The 23,618-nt window shown below is 39.2% G+C and overlaps 1 protein-coding gene and 1 pseudogene across 2 annotated transcripts in view; both read left to right on the top strand.

Annotated features, from left to right (window-relative positions):
* BAZ1B (bromodomain adjacent to zinc finger domain 1B) overlaps positions 1 to 23,618 on the top strand; it is an 80,892-nt gene that overhangs the window by 26,240 nt on the left and 31,034 nt on the right. The window contains exons 5-8 of the mRNA XM_081090433.1: positions 545 to 666; positions 4,438 to 4,635; positions 15,650 to 17,348; positions 23,365 to 23,503. Coding sequence (XP_080946559.1) covers positions 545 to 666; positions 4,438 to 4,635; positions 15,650 to 17,348; positions 23,365 to 23,503 — 2,158 coding nt within the window. The remainder of the gene's footprint in view (positions 1 to 544; positions 667 to 4,437; positions 4,636 to 15,649; positions 17,349 to 23,364; positions 23,504 to 23,618) is intronic.
* LOC308518078 (large ribosomal subunit protein uL22-like) lies at positions 2,553 to 3,102 on the top strand (annotated as a pseudogene). The gene has a single exon. The product of its transcript is annotated as a large ribosomal subunit protein uL22-like (transcript).

Below are 23,618 nucleotides of genomic sequence, written 5' to 3'. Positions count from 1 at the left end.
TTATTTGATACCACAGTTTCCCTTAACCTTGACCCTAACCCTAACCCTTTTCTGTTCTTTTGCCATCTTTAGAAAATATGCATCTGCTTACTTAGACCAAAAATCCTTTGTTTCCCTAGAGCTCACAAGATAAATTCCAATTTCTTTAAATGGTGTACAGGTCCTTTATAGTTTGCCCTTCTTACTTCTTTAGTCTGATTTTTTACTGTAGTCCCAATTATATTTACTCGTTATTTGCATTCTCTGAACAAGTCATGTTCTTTCTAGGCTTTTTCTGCCTATCTTCCTAAGTTAAACATTGCTGCTCTCTCCTCATATTATTTTTGTGTACCCACCTCTCTAATAATATTTACCACATTGTATTATAATTATTGTTGACTCTGCCCATAGACTTTAGCTAGTTCAGGTAAGGATTTTATGAATCATCTTGGTGCCCCATCATTCAGTGCCTGATGCAGAGTAGGTGTTCAATAAGACAATTATGAATGAATGAATAGAATTAAAAGAATTCTTATTTTCACTAATTTTCTAATGATTTGACTAGATGACAGAGCACGTAGATCTCCACGAAAACTCCCTACTTCATTAAAAAAAGGAGAAAGGAAATGGGCTCCTCCAAAATTTCTGCCTCACAAATATGATGTGAAACTACAAAATGAAGATAAGGTTAGTTGGCACTTTATGTTAACCCTGTTACTTACATAGATGTTTAAGAAAATATCATAGGGCTGGTTTTCTTAGAGAAAATGTGCTAAAGAAAAATGTAAATGAATGTGTTTCTGTAACAAATTCTGAGTGCTTTTCTAGTTCTCTAGTCTTAGTAATTATGACTTTACGTCAAACTGTATTTTCTTTCTTAGAAGATTGTTTTTTCCTTTTAATAGGACTTATTAAGGTTAAGAGTAATTTGCATTTGAGCTTCAAATTCAGTTTGAAAAATAAGAATCTGTTTCCAGCAGTTATAGACTTCCTGAGATAATAGCTCTTCCCAGATAAAAGTAGAGCAATTTGTTATGTAATTTAATTTAGAAACCGAGTCAACAGTAATCAATGCTTTTGCAAGGAATCTGTGGAATTAACAACGTGAAACAGTAAATACCCTTAAAGTAACTTAGTACTGTGTTTTATTCATTCTAAGATGTTCATCTTTTATATTTTTAATGTATTTAGAATCAGTATATATCTTAAAATCAGTTGGCATAAATTTTTTTCTTAGTGGTGTATAAAATAATGTCTTTTATTAATAGCACCTTAGAGTCTATGAAATAATGCCGTATTACTTTCAGGTACTCATACCTGTATGTAAATTGTTAGAAAGAAGGAGGATGGGAGGTTGTGTGTGGAAGAGAGCTGCACATTTTTCTTCACGTTTAACTGTTTTATAGAAAAAACAGCTGAGGCCTGAGAAGCTTAATAATTGTCAAAGCTCCTAATTTAGTAAAAGAGATTGGGATGGATTATAACCCAGATCTTTTGCTTATTTAGAGTTTTTTCCCCTACCTCAAATTTGTTGACAAGTCTTAATTCCATTTTGACTGTTTTATAGTGAATTAGAGGCCCGGTGCACGGCATTCATGCACTGGGGGGCTGGGGGGACGCTGTCCCTCAGCCCCGCCTGCGCCCTCTCGCAGTCTGGGACCCCTCAGAGGATGTCTGACTGCTGGCTTAGGCCTGCTCCCCATGGCCTAAGCCAGCGAGAGAGGCTCCCTCCACTGCCGCTGTGCTCACCAGCCATGAGCCCGGCTTCCACCAGGAGAGAGCTCCTGTGTTAAGCGACTGCCCCCTGGTGATCAGTGGGCTTCATAGCGACCGGTTGTTCAGTTGATTTGCATACTAGGGTTTTATTATATAGGATGATCTGAAGACATACCTAAATTGTTAGGATTTCTTTATATTTTAAAATTAAATGTTAAATACAATTTTTCACTAAAAGTTTCTTCCTCATTCAGGAAGGTAACTAGTTAAAACATTGCTAGGGAGTCTCAACCACTTTCCTAATTATTCATATTCTTATTGTTGAATGTAAATTGTTTTGTTCACATGTAGTAAATACTATTCACAGGAAGATAGAAAATACAAATAAGAAAAAAGACATCTCTAATCCCATACTCAGAGATGATAATTGATGAATATAGTTGTGATTAATGGTGGTTGTTAGCTTTTAAGTGACCTTTAAGAGTAGGAATATTTGCCCTACCGGTATGGCTCAGTCTGAACCAGAGGTCAGAGTTTGATTTCTGGTCAGGGTACATGCCTAGGTAGTAGGCTTGATACCCAGAGGCAGCCAATCAGTGATTCTTTCTTGACATTGATGTTTCTATCTCTCTCTCTCCCTCTATGAAATCAATAAAAACATATTGCAAAAAGAATTAAAAGTAGGAATATTATATACATACTGTTTTGTAGCTTCTTTTTCCTTTTCTCTCTGGTAACTATCTGTAATGTCGTAACATTCTTTGAAAACAGTATTTTCAGGTTGTGGTGTATGTGATGGTCACCAGGAGAGTTTATTAAAAAAGTAGTAGCTCTTTCCGAAAGCAGCCAGAGGTGACATGTTGAAAATTGTTCGCTATTCACTTGACCCAGAAAACCCCACAGAATCATGCAAATTAGGAAGTTCAAATTTTTAAGTTCACTTTAAGAACATGTGAAACTGTCCAGGCCATTGATGGTATACATATCTGAAAAATCACCAAGTATCTGAAGGATGTCAATTTAGAGAAGTAATGTTTGCCATTCCATCATTAAAATGGTGAATTGGTGGATGTGTCCAGTCCAAACAGTGGGGCTGGGCTCAGGGTCTGTGGCCCAAAAAGTGCCAAATTTTTGCTACACAGGTTTAAAAATGCAGAGAGTAATGCTGAACTTCAGGGTTTAGATATAGATTCTCTGGTCATTGAACACAACAGAGCTCCCAAGAGGTGATGCAGAACTTACAGAACTCTTTGGAGGATTAAACTATATATGAGCTCTCCCTGCCACATTGAGATGAACCTCACTGAAAAAGAGCAGATTGTTCCTCAACCAGAAGAGCAGGTGGCAAGAAGAAAAAGATACCCCAGAAAAAACTGTAGAAACAAAAACCTAATAGCCTCGGAGTAAATTCAGCATAAAATCTTCTATATACATAAAAGCCAAGCAAACAGAATGATGGAATGACTGGTCGCTCTGATGTGTGCACTGCAGCGGCCAGCTGGCTCCGCCAACACCCCAACCTCCTGCAGCCTCTCCTCTGCCAGTCCTGCCCCCACCCCCCACCCCGTGAATCCACCAATTCACCATCGTGGGTGGGGCAAGTCAGCCAACTGTCCGTGGACCCTCCCCTGGGTTGCCCCCCCAACCCCCACACGCATGCACGAATTGGTGCACCAGCCCTCTAGTAGGTAATAAAAGTAAAGCAGGGGGAAAAAAGTGGATGCTCAGGCTCTACTGCCAGACATTTTAAAAGTATGTTTATATTGATTTTTAGAGAGAGGAAGGGACACAGAGAGAACCATTGATGGTGATGTGAGAGAGAAACATGGATTGAACACTCATACACACCCCAACCAGAGATCAGACCTGCAACCTCAGCATGTGCCCTGACCAGGAATTGAACTGGCAGCCTTTCCGTGCATGGAATGATGCTCAGCCCAACTGAGCCACACTGGCCAGTGCTAGCGTATGCATTTAAAAAAAATATATATATATATATATTATTGATTTTTTTTTTTTTTTTTACAGAGCTGAAGGGAGAGGGATAGAGAGTTAGAAACATCGATGAGAGAGAAATATTGATCAACTGCCTCCTGCACACCCTCTACTGGGGATGTGCCCACAACCAAGGTACATGCCCTTGACTGGAATCGAACCTGGGACTCTTCAGTCCGCAGGCTGATGCTCTGTCCATTGAGCCAAACCGGTTAGGGCTCGCATATGCACTTTAATAGCTCCCTAGATCAGCGGTCGCCAACCTTTCAACCCTCACAGACCACCAGTGGTCCACAGACCACCAGTTGGTGACCGCTGCCCTAGATGATTCTGATAAGTTTGTCCTGATTGAGAAAAGTATTTTCCCCCATGGCTTCAGGGTATTCATTATGGATGTATTTTAATCTTAAAAATGAATCCTTTATTGAAGATATTTATGTATTCCTCCCATCCCTTTTTCTGCTTTTATAAGCAGTTGATGGCTGGTCTATTTATTTCTAAATTTTTAAATATGAGGATTTGTTGATTCAGTGAGTATATGCATTTTTAGGACTTTGATACATATTGACAGATTTCCTGGGGATTAATTAACATCCTGTCTCTGACAATTATTCTTTTTTCTTCCTGGTTTATAGCTTTATTTTATGGATGGAATTATGATTTTTCTGGAGAGAAAATAAATCTTTGTTCTCATTGGTTAATTGTTCTTTCACCCTAGTGATGAGTTGTTTATATTTGTTAACCTAGATCATCAGTAATGTGCCAGCAGACAGCTTGATTCGTACAGAACGCCCACCAAATAAGGAGATACTTCGCTACTTTATACGGCATAATGCCTTACGGGCTGGCACTGGTGAAAATGCACCTTGGGTGGTAGAAGATGAATTGGTGAAGAAATATTCCCTACCTAGCAAGTTCAGTGACTTTTTACTTGATCCATACAAGGTAAGGTCACTATTAATTTTTGGACAGCGGGATAGAACACTATTAGATGAGTTTATTTCCCCAGATGGGCCCAATAGATTAGATTTAGAGCAGATTTTGAACTCTAACATCAGATAAGGAATTCAAAAATTTTCAGATATCTATTTCATATAGGTTGTGATTTGTGGGGTTGTTAGGGGAGAGGTCACGTTGAGTATCTCCCCTAGTTCAATTTATTTTTTACATAATTAAGAAGCAAACTACATACATGTACTTTTTAACCTCAGATCCTTCTTATAATGAGGTATGGTATAAACACAAAAAATATTTTGCAAATTGAATCCTAAAAATGAAAATTGATTTTATACATCAGAAAAGATGATCAAATATACTGGTAGCCTTGAAAAAGGACTTGGAATGAGTATTACTTTGTATGTCAGGTGAGTAGAAAATCTAGGATTTTCCTCTTGAGAACACGGTTTTTTCTTTATTTCATTTGATCTACAGAACATTATTATGAAGTTGTATAGTATGTAAAAATATCTTAATCTTATTTTCCAGATGGGGAAACAGAGGCTAGTCTAATTAGAAGCAATATGAAGTGAATGACAAAAGCCAAGACATTGTCCTTTGATCTCTGGTTATCTTTTCCATTTAGGGTTTCTTCAATGAAATTATAATGTAGTTTGTGAGAGTTTTTTATGTAGGTTGTGAGAGTATTTATGCTTCTTGTGGTGGTAAATTTACTTATTTGCATACTGATGTTTTCATCTTGGTCTCTGGGCCAGAAGGGGAAGGAGAGAGCCCCTGGTCCATTAAAATAAAGTCTGAGTTCCAGGATTTTTCTCCCCCATCCTTATTTATTTATTTATTTTTGGTAAGAGAACATTTATTGGGTAAATCACAGAGGTAGAAAAAGTAATTCCTGGAAGAAATGGGCTTAGGAAACAAGTTATAGGGGTAAAGGAAGGGCCCTTTGAATTTGGGAGTGAGGAAGCTAATGATAACAAGCCAGGAATCTGGGGCAGAGAGAGGTTGGGGGAGGGAAGGGAAGAGAAGGGAAAGGCATGGGCATACTTTCAGGAGGGAGAGCACCCCCTTTCTTGCATATTTTTATTGATTTCAGAGAGGAAGGGAGAGGGAGAGATAGAAACATCAATAATGAGAGAGAATTATTGATTGGCTGCCTCTGCACTACCCCCACTGGGGATCGAGCCTGCAACCCTGGCCATGTGCCCTGGTCATAGGTCAATGGTCAACCACTGAGGCTCCCTCTCTTGTTTGTTTGATGGTTTGTTTTTAATGTATTTTTTATTGTTGATAGTATTACAGATATCTTCCATTCCCTCCTCCCATTCCCGTTTTTCTCTTCTCCTAACCCTTATCTGCGCGCCCGCACCCCCGCCACACACACCCAGGTCTTTACTACCCTATACCTCATGTCCATGGGCTATGCATATCCTATATAATAAAAGCCTAATATGCAAATCGACCAAATGGAGGAACAACCGGTTAGCAGGGATTGGGGCCGGCAAGCAGGCAGCAGCAGGCAGAGGGAGGGGATGGCGATCTGGGGGGTGTCAGCGGCAGGGGGGCCGTCCCCAGATCGGCCCGCTGGTAGTTTCCCTCGGAGGCTAAACTAAGCCATCAGTTGGACATCTCCCGAGGGCATGCGTGCGCGCGCGTGCGCACACACACGCGCACACACACACACACACACACACACACACGAGTGCACAAATTTTCGTGCACTGGGCCTCCAGTGTATATATGTTGTTTGGTTTTTCTCTTCTTGTTCCCCCAACCCCACATCAAGGTATGTCAGTCTGTTTCATGTCTCCCTTGATTTTTTTAAAATATATTTTTTATTGTTGATGCCTCCCTTGTTTTTAATTGTGAAAAACTAAGGATATCTCCAGTCATGTAACTGAATTATTGTAATTATCTTAGGTTGATTTTGCTGACAAAAGTACATTGAGAAATAAATTTATTTATTTAAACATTGATAAAAACCTCTAACCATAGTTTAGCATTTAGAATGTTTTCTTATTCTAGACCAGCGTGATTATTACCTTTCATTATGCTCTTTAAATTTTCATTTGTGAAAAAGAAGAATTTAGGAACTAATTGACTTTTTTTAGATCAGGACTAAATTTTCCATGGAACTATAGTAAACCGAATTTTTTTCCTTAATATTTTTATTTTCTTGGTATTTTTATTTACTGAAAGGATATTTTAATACATTATTTCATTGCTGTATGTTTTGAAACTGATGGCTTTTGGTGGTTATAACATGAGATTACTATCTATACTGTATGAGAATCCTATATAAAATGATCTCTGAATGGGTTTTAGGCTCATGGATCATTTGAATCCTTTAATATTTTCCTCTTATTTGATAGCTGTCTTTTATGTATTTTAGTTTAGTGATTAAAGTATGTGACCATGCTCTAGCTTTTTTGGTTCAGTGGATAAAGTGTCAGCCTGTGGACTGAAGGGTCCCAGGTTCGATTCCAGTCAAGAGCACATGCCCGGGTTGTGGGCTTGATTCCCAGTAAGGGTGTGCAAGAGACAGCCTATTAATGATTGTCTCATCATTAATGTTGCTATCTTATCTCTCTCTTCCTCTCCCTCCCTCTCTGAAAATCAACAAAAATATGTAAAAATAAAATTAAAATAAAAATCATTTTAAAAAGAAGTATGTGAATAACATGAAAGGACTGAGTATTTATAGGTAAAAATGTCTTTAGATTTTACTGAATGAAAAAGTTTGATCCACTCTCTCTAAAAATTGATTGAAAAATGTCCTGAGGTGAGGATTAACAAAAAAGTAAAAAATAAAAATAAATTCTGCTTGTTATGGAGAAAAATGCTACTGACAGTTGAGTTTAGGGATAACCTTTTTTTATAGGCCTAATGACTTGGAGGAATGTTTTACAAAACAATGGGTAATAAGGTAATTGTCATTTAAGATGAGATCAGTCATCTTAGTTCATTTCCCTTTGTAATACATGCAGCTCTAGTGTTCTGTTATTCTATCCATAATGTTTGAACTCTTATTTTGAACTGTTATAAAGGGCATCCTGTCACCCTGGCCAGTGTGGGTCAGTGGTTAGAGCATCAGCCACTAATGGGGACGCTTTTAGATAGAGACATAACAAGAAAATAACACTTTTAAAATTGGGAATCCATAATTAATTTGGGGTAATTTAGTATGGTTTTTAATATATTTTAAAAACATTATTTTGAAATAAATAATTTCATATAGAAAAGTTGACAAAATAATATAAAGCATTTCCCTTCATGTAGATTGTACTCCACGTTGATTTCTCAAATGTTAACATTTACCATATTTGTTTTATTATTTTCTCTTTTAATACATACATACGTACATACATACACACAAAAATTTTTCTTTCTGAGACAATTGAGAGTAGGTTGTAAGACAGGCTGCCCTTATTATTATTACTAGAGGCCTGGTGCACAAAATTCATGCATGAGACGGGTATGTCCCTCAGCCTAGCCTGCACCCTTTCCAATCTGGGATCCCTCTCACAATCTGGGACTGCTGGATCCCAACCACTCGCCTGCCTGCCTGCCTGATTGCCCCTTACCGCTTCTGCCTGCCAGCCTGATCCACCCCCTAACCACTCCCCTGCCAGCCTGATTGACCCCTAACTACTACCCTGCCGGCCCAATTGTCCTAACTGCCCTCCCCTGCCGGCCTGGTCACCCCTAACTGTCCTCCCCTGCTAGCCTGGTTGCCCCCAACTGCCTTCCCCTTCAGGCCTGATCGTCCCCAACTACCCTTCCCTGCTGGCCCGGTTACCGCTAACTGCCCTCCCTTGCCAGCCTGGTCCCCCCAACTGCCCTCCCCTGCAGGCCTGATCACCCCTAACTGCCGTCCCTTGCAGGCCTGGTCCCTCCCAACTGCCTCCCCTGTTTGCCTGATTGCCCACAACTGCCCTCCCCTGCGGGCCATTTTGTGTGTTGGAGTGATGGTCAATTTGCGTATTACCTTTTTATTATATAGGATTTTTTGTTGTTAATCCTTACCTGAGAATATTTTTGCCATTGCTTTTTGGAGAGAGTGGAAGGTAGGGAGGTGGGAGAGAGCGAGAGACATCAATGTGAGAGACATACCTCAATTGGTTGGCTCCTGTACATGCCCTGAAGGGACAGGAATCGTACCCAAGACCCTTCAGTGCATGGGCTGATGCTCTAACCACTGACCACACTGGCCAGGGTGACAGGATGCTCTTTTTAAAAGTACTTGAATGTGTCTTTCCTAAAGACAAGGATGTTTTCTAATGTAATTCTAGTATAGTTATCAAATCAGTAAACTAACTTGATTTACAGTTTTTACTCAAATTTTGCCATTTATCCCATTAATGTCCTTTTAGCCGCCTCTCCACCCCCCAATTTTGTTTTGGTTTCAGTAGGATCCATTTACTTGTTATTTATTATGTCTCTTTAATCTCCTCTAATCCAGAACAGTCCCTCAAATTTTCTTTGCCTTTTAAAAACCTAATTATTATGCTCTTCAGTTTGGATTTATTTTATCATGAGTAGATTTAGTCTGAATTTTTGGTAGAAATGCCACAAAAATGATGTTGTATTCTTCTCAGTGAGTTGTATGAGAAGGCACATGATGTAATCTTGTCTCATTACTAGTGATATTAATTATTATATATTTTAAAATATGTTCCTTATCTCTCCTAATAACTAATGTTTCAAGTAAGTGTTTATAGCCCTAAGATTTTTCTTTAAATTTTAGCTCTTGAAGTTTGTTTATGAGGTGGAGACTAGAGCAGAAGTATTTAAAATAAATTATATTATTTTTCAAAGCACTTAAAATATTTTATAGTAACACATTTCACAAATTTCTAATTTATGATTCTTGCTGCTTACTGTTATGTTAAATTTAACATCTGAATGAGCTTCTCTAAATACTGGTTCTTTATTTTTATCTTATTAGATTTTCTTATTTGTGGTAGTGGTTTGTTTCTGATGATAGGGAACAAGTATAGAATTGTATACACTATTTTTCTTAACAGCCTCTCATGTTTTTAGACAGAAATATTTTTTCTTGTTTAGCAATTAGGAAAAGCCTTTGTCCCAAACTATAGTACTAGAATCCAGACATCCATTCTTTTCTCCCTTCCTATACACTACTCTAGTAGATTACTTATGCTGAATGGGGGGTAGGGGAGACCCTTAGCACATAAGTGGTTTTATACTTTTTCAGATTCCCCTGAGTCCAGCCATGCCGGCTCCCATTTGGCTGTGACTGCCCACCAGCATGCCCTGTGCTGAGATGATCCAGTTACTGAAGGACTACTCACTCGGGGAGCTGGCCTGTTGGGAGGGGGTTGGGTGAGTTAATTTCTTTCCTTTTTTTTTTAAATCCTCACCCAAGAATAAGTTTTTATGGTTTTTAGAAAGGAAGGGGGTTGGGGGGAGAAACATTGATGTGAGAGAAAAACATCAATCAGTTGCCTCCAGCACCAGCCCTGACCAAACCGGCAACCTTTTGATTTCAACGCTTCAACCAACTGACTCACCGGGCCAGGGCTTCTTTCATTTTTTAAGAGAAAAAAATTAAATGGTGTAGATTGGCAAAAACAACACACCTTATACATAAAAATGGGTAGCTGGACCCTTTTATGGTTAAGCCACCCCAGCCTTTTCTTGCATTATTTCTGCATAGCACAATGCTTCTAAGTAGAAGAAATTCAAAGAAACTTATGCTAAATTTGACTTTTAAAATTTTTGACTTTTTAAATAGAAATACAACCAATAAATTTGGAAGAGGTCTAATTATAAAAGATCCTATTAAAAATATCTTATTTAAAATAGTAAAAAAGATACATAGACTCATGTTAGTCTCCTTTTTAATGATAAATTTCATTTTAGAATGACTTTAAATAAAATCTGTCATCCTGATCATTAGAAAAAGTGGCAATCTATTTTGTTTGTACTCTGAAGATTTTCCAAGGCTACCTGAAGAGGATGGTTAACTCTTCTCTTGAGAATAATATATTTGTCTTTAATTTCTGACAGGGTAGTGTTTAGTCTTACTCTGACAGCAGTTTTCCACTGTTGTGCCATGGCACACTGCAAGAGGCACACTGTGTGCTGTGCAAGAGTTTTTAAAACATGCAATGCCTGGCTGTTTAATCAGGGGCACTGACCTCTTTTCCTTTAGATTGTCACAAAAATGACAGCAGTCAACACAACAACTGAATCAAAATTATGCCAATTTTTCTTTGGTCAGATCAGCAAAAAATATGTTATTTGGTGTGCTGCAGAATTTTAGTAATTAGTTTGTATATGCCATGAGATTAAGAAGGTTGAAAATCACTGCTCTATGATCTGTAGAATAGTCTTGAGATATGGTTCTCTTTGGAGTATTGTGCTATCACTGTCCATGAGGAAAATGCAATCTTACATTAGTTATCTTTGTTTATTCTTTTTAACCTTTTGAAATTTATTTCTGGGGAAGAAGAACTGGGAAATTCTATTTTTGTGAAAAGTATCCCCTGAAGCACTGATAGTGTTTCTTTTTATGTTAACTATGAAACCATTTTGTCATTTTATACTGAGGCTGATAATTGAAACCAATTTTTTAGTCAGGCAACAAAAAACAGCCAGCTAGAGGAACAGTAACCTACAATTGCCTGTAATTCTTAAAAGGCAGATCGGCCTTTAAAGTTACAGAACTTGGCCAGAAGAAGTGTAAGGCCACTATTCATTGCAGACTATATTTATACCTCTTGTGCTGCCTTGGTTCTGTGAGTTTGTTTCTCTGATTATATTCTTCTTGTTTATTTCTTTTTGGCATTATAGTACACCTTATTAAATTTTACTCTACCTGCTTGTTTACTCCTAATGAGCATAGGTGTTTCTCTGTATCATCTCCGGATTTATTTCACCATAGCCATTTTCCTGTAGCCTTTTTAAAGGGGCTCATACTTTAATATTCAATAATCTTTAGGTGTTTCCTTGCCTATACTTGTCATTTTATACTTGTCATTTTATACATTTGATTTCACACTAACCTATCTTACTGCCTGCCTGCAGACTGCTTCCCTGCTATGTATGTATGTATGTATGTATTTATTTATTTATGTAGATCTGTTGTTCCACTCATCTATGCATTCACTGGTTGATTCTGACTGGGGATCGATCCACAACCTTGGCATGTTGGGACAATGTTCTAATCAACTGAGATATCCAGCCAAGGCCAGACTGTTTCTTTTATTAAATACTAGAGGCCCAGTGCATGAAAATTCATGCACTGGAGGGAATTGTCCCTCAGTCCAGCCTGCCCGCTCTCACAGTCCGGGAGCCCTCAGCAGCGGGAGGCAACTGTCGATCAGGGGATGGCGACGCCCCCATCACATCTCTGCTGCTGCCACTGTTGGCAGCACAAGCCTTCGCAGGCTCTGGTTACCTACGCCTTGGGCTGGCCCTGGATGACTGGGCAGCCAACAGCCGAGGCTTGCCTGTGCCTCGGGCATTGGCTGGGCAGCCATCATGTGAGGCTTGCCTGAGCCTCGGGCCAGCCCTGGGTGGCTGGGGGCTGAGGGGACTGGGGGACTCCAGAGGCAGGCATGCAGCAAGGCCCCAGGGGGACTGAGGGAACTGGGCGCCACCATTTTGTGGCTGTGGGCACCGTCATCTTTGAGGGCGGGGCAGTCAATTAGCATATTACCTCCTTATTGGCTGTGGCTGCTGCCATCTTTGCGATGGCATGAAGGTCAATTAGCATATTCCCTCTTTATTAGATAGGATATTTTTACTAGAGGCCTGGTGCATGGATTCGTGCGCTGATGTGTGTGTCCCTTAGCCCAGCCTGCGCCCTTTCACAGTCTGGGACCTCTCGGGGGATGTCCACCTGCCAGCTTAGGCAGTCAGATATCCCTCTCACAGTCCGGGACCCCTCGCTCCCTACCGCCAGCCTGCGGTGGAGGTGGGAGAGGCTCCCACCACCACCGCTGCACTCGCCAGCTGTGAGCTGTGAGCCTGGCTTCTGGCTGAGTGGCGCTCCCCCTGTGGGAGTGTACTGACCACCAGGGGGGCAGCTTCTACATTGAGCGTCTGCCCCCTGGTGGACAGTGCGCATCATAGTGACTGGTCATTCTGCCGTTCGGTCGATTTGCATATTAGGGTTTTATTATATTGGAGGATAGGATTGATTTCAGAGAGGAAGGGAGAGGAAGAGAGAGATAGAAACATCAAGGATGAGAGAGAATCATTGATCAGCTGCCTCCTGCACACCCTCTACTGGGGATTCAGCCTGCAACCCGGGCATGTGCCCTTGACCAGAATCGGACCTAGGACCTTTCAGTCTACAGGCCGACGCTCTATCCCCTGAGCCAAATATGGGCTAGGGCCAGACTGTTTCTTTACATGTTGCTCTTATCAAGTTAGTCCCTTAGTCCCTTCCACTAAAAAACTTGAAGTTTTTTAGAACTTAAGTATTTTAGAGATTATCTAGTCTTTCTCCTGATCACTTGAAATAGTACTTTTTTTGAAATTGGCTGTACCTTTTCATTGCTGGTTATTATTTCATTTAATTTGTGTTTTAGCTGCTAGGTTTTTTTCTTTATAATTATATTCTTTAAAACATAGAACTCATGACTGTTGTTTCTGTGTACATAAAACAAAAACAAAGACTAAAAACAAAATACCACGTGCGGGCGCGCACGTACAGTGCGATTGAAACTTTGCGGCCCATGCGCAGAAGTCAGTATTTTGTGGAAGAGCCACACTGAAGGGGCCAAAGAGCCGCATGTGGCTCGCGAGCCCGGTTTGCCGAGCCGCAGTTTGCCGACCACTGGACTAAGGGAATATACTGTGATTACTGGGTGGCATTCAGGACCCATTTGAAGGCATTTGGTTATGACTTTAATATCACACATTCATTGTATCTTCTAGTCATGTTTCTTTTTAAAAATTTTATGTATTGATGAGAGAGAGAGAGAGAGAAAGAGAGAGAGAGAGAGAGACATCGATTTGTTGTTCCACCTATTCATGCATTCATTGGTTGGTTCTTGAATGTGCCTGACCGGAGATTGAACTGAAACCTTGGCTTATTGGGATGATGCTCTAACCAACTGAGCTACCTGAACATGTGCAGGCCAGGAGTGATTAGATATAACAGAGCAAGAGAGACAAAAGAATTTAATCTGGGTTAGAAGGGTAGGGAAGTACGAGCATGGTGAAAATGATAAAATTAACAGATTTGAGGGCCTGGTGGGATTGAAGGATTACAAAGTTGGGGTACTAGAGGAAGTGAACTAGAAAGATGTGAGAAGATGAACAAAGAGAATTAAATGAAATTGAGAATTTAGAGGGCTTATAGTTACTAGTATATTCATTAGAATGAGTTCTTAAGGTATGGAGAAATGTCAAAAGGGAGTTTAAAGACTTATTCTGTCAGTGTCATGAGAACAATGTCTTTGTTATTGTTAGTATACTCATTGATATGTTAAAAAAGAAATTCCTGATCTGAGGTTATTTTTTCCATTGGTTTTTAGAGAGGGAGAAAGGGGGAGATGGAGAGAGAGAGAAATATTGATGTAAGAAAGCCACATTGATTGGTTGCTCCCACATGCGCCCCAATCAGGGCCAGGGAATAAACCTGCAACCCAGGTACGTGCCCTTGACCGGAATGGAATCCATGACTCTTCAGTGTGTAGGCCAACTCTCTACCACTGAGCAAAACTGGCCAGGGCCTCACTGATACTTTTAATAAGAAAATAGGCTTCTGAATTTAAACAGAAATACTTAATGCTAATCTTTAAATGTAAACCTTAAGAGCATAGAATATTCCCAGTTGGAACAAAGGCTTAAAGGATGAAAACCTAGTCCTGTCTCAGGAGCAATACTTTTAGCCCTAGCTGGTTTGGCTCAGTGGATAAAGCGTCGGCCTGCAGACTGAAGAGCCCTGGGTTCGATTCCAATCAAGGGCACATGCCTGGGTTGTGGGCTCGATCCCCAGTAGGTGGCATGTCGATCGATGATTCTCTCTCATTGTTGATATTTCTATTTCTCTCCCCTTCTCCTTTCCTCTCTGAAATTAATAATAATGATGATGATGATGATGATGATGATAAAAGAGCAATACTTTTAAATTTTCTCACATGTTCCCCTTATCTATATCAGGTACTCTTTGTTAATCCTCACCTGAGGATATTTTTCCATTGATTTTTAGAGAGAGAGTGAAAGGGAGGGGGAGAGACTGAGAAAGAAAAACACCAGTGTGAGAGAGACACATCGATTGGTGCCTCCCGCACGTGCCCAACCAGGGGCCTCCCGCACATGCAACTGAAGTACATGGTATGGGCTGGAATTGAATCCGGGACCCTTTAGTCTGCAGGCCGATGCTCTATTAAGCCAAACCAGCTAGGGCTAGATCAGGTATTCTTTTTTTCTTTTTTTTAATATATATTTTTTATTGATTTCAGAGAGGAAGGGAGAGGGAGAGAGATACAAACATCAATGATGAGAGAGAATCATCTATCTGCTGCCTCCTGCATGCCCTCCTCTACTGGGTATCGAGCCCACAACCAGGGCATATGCCCTTGACTGGAATTGAACCTGGGACCCTTCAGTCCACAGGCTGACACTCTATCCACTGAGCCAGACTGGTTAGGTCTAGATCAGGTATTCTTAATCTGGGATCCATGGATGGACTCGGAAATTGTTTGCATAATTTTTATATGTCTTTTCTGGGGAAATGGTTCACAGTTCATTCAAGTATTTAAGAACTGCTAATTTGTATATAAACAAAACTAGTTGCATAGCAAAAATGTCTAATATTAGAGTATAGCTTTTTAAGCCTAGGTATCGAGAATTTTGTGTTGATATGGATATAACACTGTTTTTTCAGGGACATAGGATTTATAAAGAGAAATGAATTTGTAGTTTTGCCTGAAGAGCAGAAAAGAGGGCCTTTCGGATACTTAAATGTTGCTTCTTTAAACTAGTTTTTTAAATTAATTTTGCTTCTATTTTTAAATTCTAGTATATGACTCTCAACCCTTCTACTAAGAGGAAGAATACTGGATCCCCAGACAGGAAGCCCTCAAAGAAATCCAAGACAGATAACTCTTCTTTGAGTTCACCACTAAATCCTAAGTTATGGTGTCATGTACACTTGAAGAAATCCTTGAATGGCTCACCACTCAAGGTGAAGAACTCAAAGAATTCCAAATCTCCAGAAGAGCATCTGGAAGAAGTGATGAAGATGATGTCAACCAACAAATTACATGCTAACTTTCACATTCCTAAGAAAGGCCCACCTGCCAAGAAACCAGGGAAGCACAGTGACAAACCTTTGAAAGCCAAGGGCAGAAGCAAAGGCATCCTGAATGGACAGAAATCCACAGGGAATTCCAGATCTCCAAAAAAGGGCCTAAAGTCTCCTAAAACAAAAATGAAGCAGATGACTTTGTTGGATATGGCCAAAGGCACTCAGAAGATGACACGAGCCCCCCGGAATTCTGGGGGTACACCCAGGTCCTCTAGTAAACCTCATAAGCATCTGCCTCCCGCTGCCCTACACCTTATTGCCTACTACAAAGAAAACAAAGACAAGGAGGACAAGAAGAGTGCCCTGTCTTGCGTTATCTCTAAAACAGCTCGTCTTCTTTCTAATGAAGATAGAGCTCGTCTCCCAGAAGAATTGCGGAATATCGTTCAAAAACGCTTTGAGCTTCTAGAGCACAAAAAAAGGTGGGCCTCTATGTCTGAAGAGCAACGCAAAGACTATTTGAAAAAGAAACGAGAGGAGTTGAGAGAAAAGTTGAAGGAGAAAGCCAAAGAGCGGAGAGAGAAAGAAATGCTTGAGAAACTAGAAAAACAGAAGCGATATGAGGACCAAGAATTAACTGGCAAGCACCTTCCAGCATTTAGATTGGTGGATACCCCTGAAGGGTTGCCCAACACACTCTTTGGGGATGTAGCCCTGGTGGTGGAGTTTTTGAGCTGTTATTCTGGACTACTCTTACCAGATGCTCAGTATCCTATTACTGCTGTGTCTCTTATGGAAGCCTTGAGTGCAGAAAAAGGTGGCTTTTTATACCTGAACAGAGTCTTGGTCATCCTTTTACAGACCTTATTACAAGATGAAATAGCAGAAGACTATGGTGAATTGGGAATGAAGCTGTCAGAAATCCCCCTGACTCTGCATTCTGTTTCAGAGCTGGTGCGGCTCTGCTTGCGCAGATCTGATGTTCAGGAAGAAAGTGAGGGCTCGGACACAGATGACAATAAAGATTCAGCACCATTTGAGGACAATGAAGTACAAGATGAGTTCTTAGAGAAGCTGGAAACTTCTGAATTTTTTGAGCTAACATCAGAAGAGAAGCTACAGATCTTGACAGCACTCTGCCACCGGATTCTCATGACATATTCAGTGCAAGACCACATGGAATCAAGACAGCAGATGTCTGCAGAGTTGTGGAAGGAACGGCTTGCTGTATTAAAGGAAGAAAATGATAAGAAGAGAGCAGAGAAACAGAAACGGAAAGAAATGGAAGCTAGAAATAAAGAAAATGGAAAAGAGGAGAATGGGTTAGGCAAAACCGATAGGAAAAAAGTTGTGAAGTTTGAACCCCAGGTAGATACGGAAGCTGTTGACATGATTAGTACTGTGAAGAGCAGACGGCTGCTTGCCATTCAGGCCAAGAAGGAGCGGGAAATCCAGGAGAGAGAAATGAAAGGTAAAATATTATAATGAGAGAAAAGAGGAAGCCCTTTAGTACAGGGGTGGAGAACATCCGGCCAGCAGGCCCTATAAGGCTGGAAAAATCATTTGGCCTGGCCCTGCCAAGGCATTAGGGATGAGTTCATGAAATGTTTGACCAAATATAGCATGCTATTATTAAGTTGATAATTTTGCATGGCCTATAGATGATGTTATAAATATCCAAATGGCCCCTGGCAGAAAAATGGTTCCATACCTCTGCTTTAGAAGATAGTAAAAGTAAGGAAATTACTGAGGTAGTGGTAAAGTCTCTATTTGTCATAACTAGTTATTTTTGTATATAATAACCCAGATCCTACTATGTATGTAATAGTCTAGCAGAAGTGCTCAGTATGGCATTCTGTAGTAAATGATAATTTGACATATAGATAATGTGATGTTGACATCTTTTCTGAGTTTCCTAGTTTAGACCAAATCCACAAATAGGTACAGTGGAAGTAACACATGACTAGGGAATTGCCGATATGGGTTCAAACTCTACCAACTGATTTAGCTATATTCCTTTGGTCAACTTATCTATGCCTCAGTTTCCTCATATGATTGTAAAAATTGTTGTAACAATTGAATAATTAGGTACTTGAAGCCCTCTGCACAGTTGTCCTTAAGATATAATAACATAAAAATTTTGGGCTTTGATAGCACCATTAAATCTGAACTTTTAAATAAATAGTATTATTAATAAACTAGAGGTCCAGTGCACGAAATTCGTGCACCAGTAGGCCTTCCTTCCCCCGTCTGCCAGCACCAGCTTCCCTCTGGCACCTGGGACCCAGGCTTCCCTCTGGCTGCTGGCAGGCACCCGGGACCCGGGCTTCCCTTGCAGCCCTGGCTTCATCTGGAAGGTGGTCCAGAAGGATGTCCGGTCTAATTAGCATATTATGCTTTTATTATTATAGATAATTCATATACCAGTCAGTTCTTCCATTGATAGTGTACAATTCAGTGTTTTTAAATATATTCACAGACATGCAACCTTCACCACAATTTTAGAACATTTTCATTACCTCAAAAAGATACTCTATACCCTTTAGCCATCTGGGACTCTGATTGAGATTGCTTTGAATCTGTAGATCAATTTTGGGATCTATAGATTAGAACTATAGATCTAATAGATTTATTGCTATCTTAATATTTTGTCCCTGTCCTCCCTAGACCCAAGCAACCACTTGTCTACTACTGTTTCTCTAGATTTGCCTATTCTGACAACATATAAATGGGATCATACAAAATGTGATCTTTTATGATTGGCTTCTTTCACTTAGTGTATATAATGTTTTCAAAGTTCATCCATGTTGTAGCATGTTTCAGTAGTACTTTATTTATTTATCTTAATTATTATTTTTAATCCTCACCTGAGGATATTTTTACATTGATTTTTAGAGAGAATGGAAGAGAGAGGGAAAGACAGAAATATTGATATGCATGAAATACATCGATTGGTTGCTTCCTACATGCGCCCCGACCAGGGTCTGGTCTGGGCAGGAGCCTGCAACTGAGGTATATGCCCTTGACCAGAATCGAACCCGGGACCCTTTGGTGTGCAGTCAGATGCTCTATTCGCTGAGCCAAACCAGCTAGGGCAGTACCTCGTTCCTTTTAATAGCAGAATACTGTTCGATTAATTGGATATACCACATTTTATCAATTGATGGACATTTGGCTTGTTTCCTCCTTTTTGGTTACTATGAGTCTGCTGAAAGCATTGGTGTACAAGTTTTTGTATGGATGTATCTTTTTATTTCTCTTGGGCATATACCTAGGAATATAATTCCTGGGTCTTATGGTAACTGTTTAACTGTTAGAGAAACTCCCAAACTATTTTTCAAATGGCTGCACAATTTTACTTTCCTATGAACAGTGTATGAGGGTTCTGATTTCTCTACTTGCTGCATCCTCACCAACACTTGTTATTTTGTGATTTGTGGATTATAACCATCCTAGTGGTTGAGAATTGGTATCTCATTAAGGTTTTGATACACATTTCCTTTTTTTTTTTTAAGTTTTTAAAATGCGAATTTTATTTATTTTTGGAATAAATAATATATTTGCATGACTCAAAAATTCAAAAGATACAAGAAGGTTTGTACTCCAGGCAACTACTCTGATACGCATTTCCTGATTACTAGTGATGTTGAGCATCTTTTCATGTGCCTATTATTTGTATATCTTCTTGGGAGAAATGTTAATTCAGATTTTTGCCCATTTTCAAATCAGATTGTCTTATTATTATTGAGTTGTAAGAGTTCTTTGTATAGTCTAGATACAAATTCCTTTTCTCACAGATATATGATCTGCAAATATTTTCACCTATTTTATGTGTTGTCTTTTTACTTTCTTGATAGTGTCCATTGAAGCACAAATTTTAAATTATTTTATAAAGCCCAATTTATCTCCCCCCCTCCCCCTGGTAGCTTGTGGTTTTGGTGTCATATCTAAGAATCCATTGCGAAATCCACAGCCATGAAGATTTACCCGTATGTTTTCTTCTAAAAGTCTTATAGTGTTAGCTCTTACATTTACGTCTTTGATTCATTTTGAGTTAATTTTAATATATGGTATGAGGTACACGTCTAACTTCATTCTGTGGCTATCTAGGGATTTTCTATTATCATTTGTTAAAGGTTATTCTTTCCCCCATTGAATGATCTTGACACCTTTGACAAAAATCATTTGACTATAGATGTATTGATTTATTTATGGACTCTGATTTCTGTTCCATTGATCTATATGTTTATCTTTACACCAATGTTACAGTGGCTTGATTACTATTGCTTTGTAGTAGTTGTTGAAGTGGGAAGTATGAATTGTCTAACTTGTTGTTTTTCAAGATTGTTTTAGCTGTTCAAGGTCCCTTGCAATGCCATAGTAATTTTAGAATCAGCTTATTAATTTCTACAAAGAAGCCATCTGGGACTCTGATCGAGATTGCTTTGAATCTATAGATCAATTTTGGGATCTATAGATTAGAACTATAGATCTAATAGATTTATTGTCATCTTAATATTTTGTCTTCTGATCCATGTTCAACACCCCAAGCCAAGTCCATCTCCCCAACAATCGCCACACTGTCGTTCGCATCCGAGTTTTTCTTTTTTGCTCAGCTGTCAGCCCCTCTATCTATAGCAGTGGTTCTTAACCTTCCTAATGCCGCGACCCTTTAATACAGTTCTTCATGTTGTGGTGACCCCCAATTTCATTGTTACAAATTGAACATAATTAAAGCATAGTGATTAATCACAAAAACAATATGTAATTATATATGTGTTTTCCGATGGTCTTAGGTGACCCCTGTGAAAAGGTCGTTTGACCCCTAAAAGAGTCACAACCCACAGGTTGAGAACCGCTGATCTATATAGTAATACCAATATTTACTTACTTGATCAGTCTCACAATGTACACAAAATTTGTTTTAGAATTATTACCCATAATAAACTAAGTTTATTAGTTTTTTTCCTTTAAGACATAACTATTTTGATCACTGTTACAGTTTTAAACCTTATGAAAGTTGCCAACTTATGAAATGAAGATAGTAAAAATGCTTTATTTGTCAAAGTTGGATGCTAAGGATTGGGTAGATATATACCTAGAAATAGTCTTAAATTATGTGTGAGAGCCCGGCCGGCATGGCTCAGTGGTTGAGTGTTGATCTATGAACCAGGAGGTCACGGTCTGATTCCCAGTCAGGGCACATGCCTGGGTTGCCGGCTCAATCCCCAGTGTAGGATGGGCATGAGGCAGCCAATTAATGATTCTTTCTCATCGTTGTTTCTATCTCTCTCTCCCCCTCTCCCTCCCTCTCTGAAATAAAAAAAATTTTTTTTTTTAAATTGTGTGAGAATTTTACAGAAAGTCAAACAACTTTGTTACTTTGTTAGTTTTTTTCATTAGACAATATGAAATATTTAATTTAAAACAGGCTTTAGGTTACACTACTTAAGGCCATTGAAATGTTTTTATATTTATATGTGAGTTTGTGCATATACATACTTACCAATTTGAAAGAGTATAATTGCATTCCATATTAAACAGCATATAGATTAACTTTATATCACATTTCAGTGTGTTTTACCTCTGAAACAATGATTTCTGGAGTTCCTGAAGTGTTACTGTGTGTGTTATATTTATCTTAACCTAGGAGAAAGGCTAGGGAGATGATAGAGGGAAACAACGGACAAAAAATATGAATATTTTGCCATGGTCAATATTTGAATTGTAGAGTTAGGTCTTTCAATATCCAGTGTTGTAACTACTGAAACTGAATTTGGCTGTCTTTTGGTGATTTTCCCTAGGTTGGTTTTTTTTTTTTTTTTTTTTTTAATATATTTTATTGATTTTTTACAGAGAGGAAGGGAGAGAGATAGAGAGTCAGAAACATCGATGAGAGAGAAACATCGATCAGCTGCCTCCTGCACATCTCCTACTGGGGATATGCCCGCAACCCAGGTACATGCTCCTGACCGGAATCGAACCTGGGACCCTTCAGTCCGCAGGCCAACGCTCTATCCACTGAGCCAAACCGGTTTTGGCCCTAGGTTGTTTTTTATTTGTAGCTGCAAGAGAAGGAGCTTTTCCTTTATTGTGATTTGGCCATTACTCTTTATCATTTACCTTTGTGTACTGTTCTCTACTGAATCATTGTTGCCAATATAGTTCCATTCAGGCTAGAAAACTTGATTAAAGATAGCATGCCATGTTGGTTTTAAATAAATGAGATTGATGCATTTTCCAGATTCTCATCATATTGTAGATATCACCAGTAGAAGATCAGGGTTAAAAAATTCTGGCATTGTAAATAGTAGTGCATTGCACTTACAGTATCACAATTTGTGATGGTTATGGAAAAACTTGAAAGGCAAGATTACTGGGTTGCTTTTGTTGAGAGAAATTTCTGTCTGGATAGAATAAACCCATATTATCAATGATCAGAAATAAATTGATTAAAACCTTTTTTTTGTGTGTCCTTAACAGTGCTAACTAAAAAAATAGTATTGTTGATTTTGTTTGTTTTTTTGGTCACTAAGGCTAATAAGGTAAATATTCTATCAAATTCCTCAAAGCAAAAATTTGTTTTATTTTGAAATAGCTATTCTAGTTTTATCCCAATCATTTTGAAGATCCTATGATGGTCCTGTCATACAATTTTCAATTAATTCCATTTAAGGACTGTTTTAAGGTTACATTTAAAATTATTAATAAAATAAAATAACTTAATTATTAAAATTAATGAAGTTAAATTTTGGAGAGAAGAGATTTTGATGATGCCTGAGACATCACCAAAATTCAAAGAACATAGGAGGGCCGGATAGAAATTGCTTCCTTTAAATGTGATTTCATTTTTTTTTTATTTCAAGAGAGAGGAAGGGAGCAGGAGAGAAGGGTAGAAATATCAATGAGGAGAGAGAATCATAGATTGGCAGCCTCCTACACACCCCTGGGGATCGAGCCCACAACCTGGGCATGTGCCCCAACTGGAAATGGAACCATGATCTCCTGGTTCATAGGACAGTGCTCAACCACTGAGCCATACTGGCTCGGCTACATGTCATTTCTTATAACATACTAGAATTAGGAGAAGGAAACTAAGGTTTGATGAAAATATACTTTATACCAGGCACTTCTTACTGCATATGTGATTGACTGATTTATTTTAATCCTCACCCGAGGATATTTTTTCCATTTATTTTTTTAGAGAGAGTGGGAGTGAGGGGCAGAGGGGTAGAGAGAGGAACATCGATGTGAGAGAGACACATGGATTGGTTGCCCCTGGCACTCGCCCAACTGGCGCTGGGGATCAAACCTGCAACCGAGGTACGTGTCCTTGACCGGAAAGCGAATGTACAACCCTTCTGTTGGAGGCTGACGCTCCAACCACTGAGTCAAACTGGCTAGAGCTTCAAATGTGATTTAATTTGTAAGAGTGGAATTTACTAGGAAAAAAAAAAAGTCTAGTTGACTCTCTTTGTCTTTAACAGTGAAACTAGAACGGGAAGCTGAGGAAGAACGAATACGAAAACACAAAGCAGCTGCTGAGAAGGCATTCCAGGAGGGAATTGCCAAGGCAAAACTAGTCATGCGTAGGACTCCTATTGGTACAGATCGGAACCATAATAGGTAACTTACTAAACTTAATTTTTGTCATCTTGTTAGAGCCTTTACTAGTTATAAAACTGTCAAAAGCACTAAAAATACATAAGCTTTGCTATTTATGGATTTTGGAAACAATTAT

This window comes from Myotis nattereri, assembly GCF_964212035.1.
Source record: "Myotis nattereri genome assembly, chromosome: 4".
NCBI lineage: Eukaryota > Metazoa > Chordata > Mammalia > Chiroptera > Vespertilionidae > Myotis > Myotis nattereri.
The sequence above is the reverse complement of the archived record's forward strand: the minus strand, read 5'-3'. Positions and strand labels throughout refer to the sequence as shown.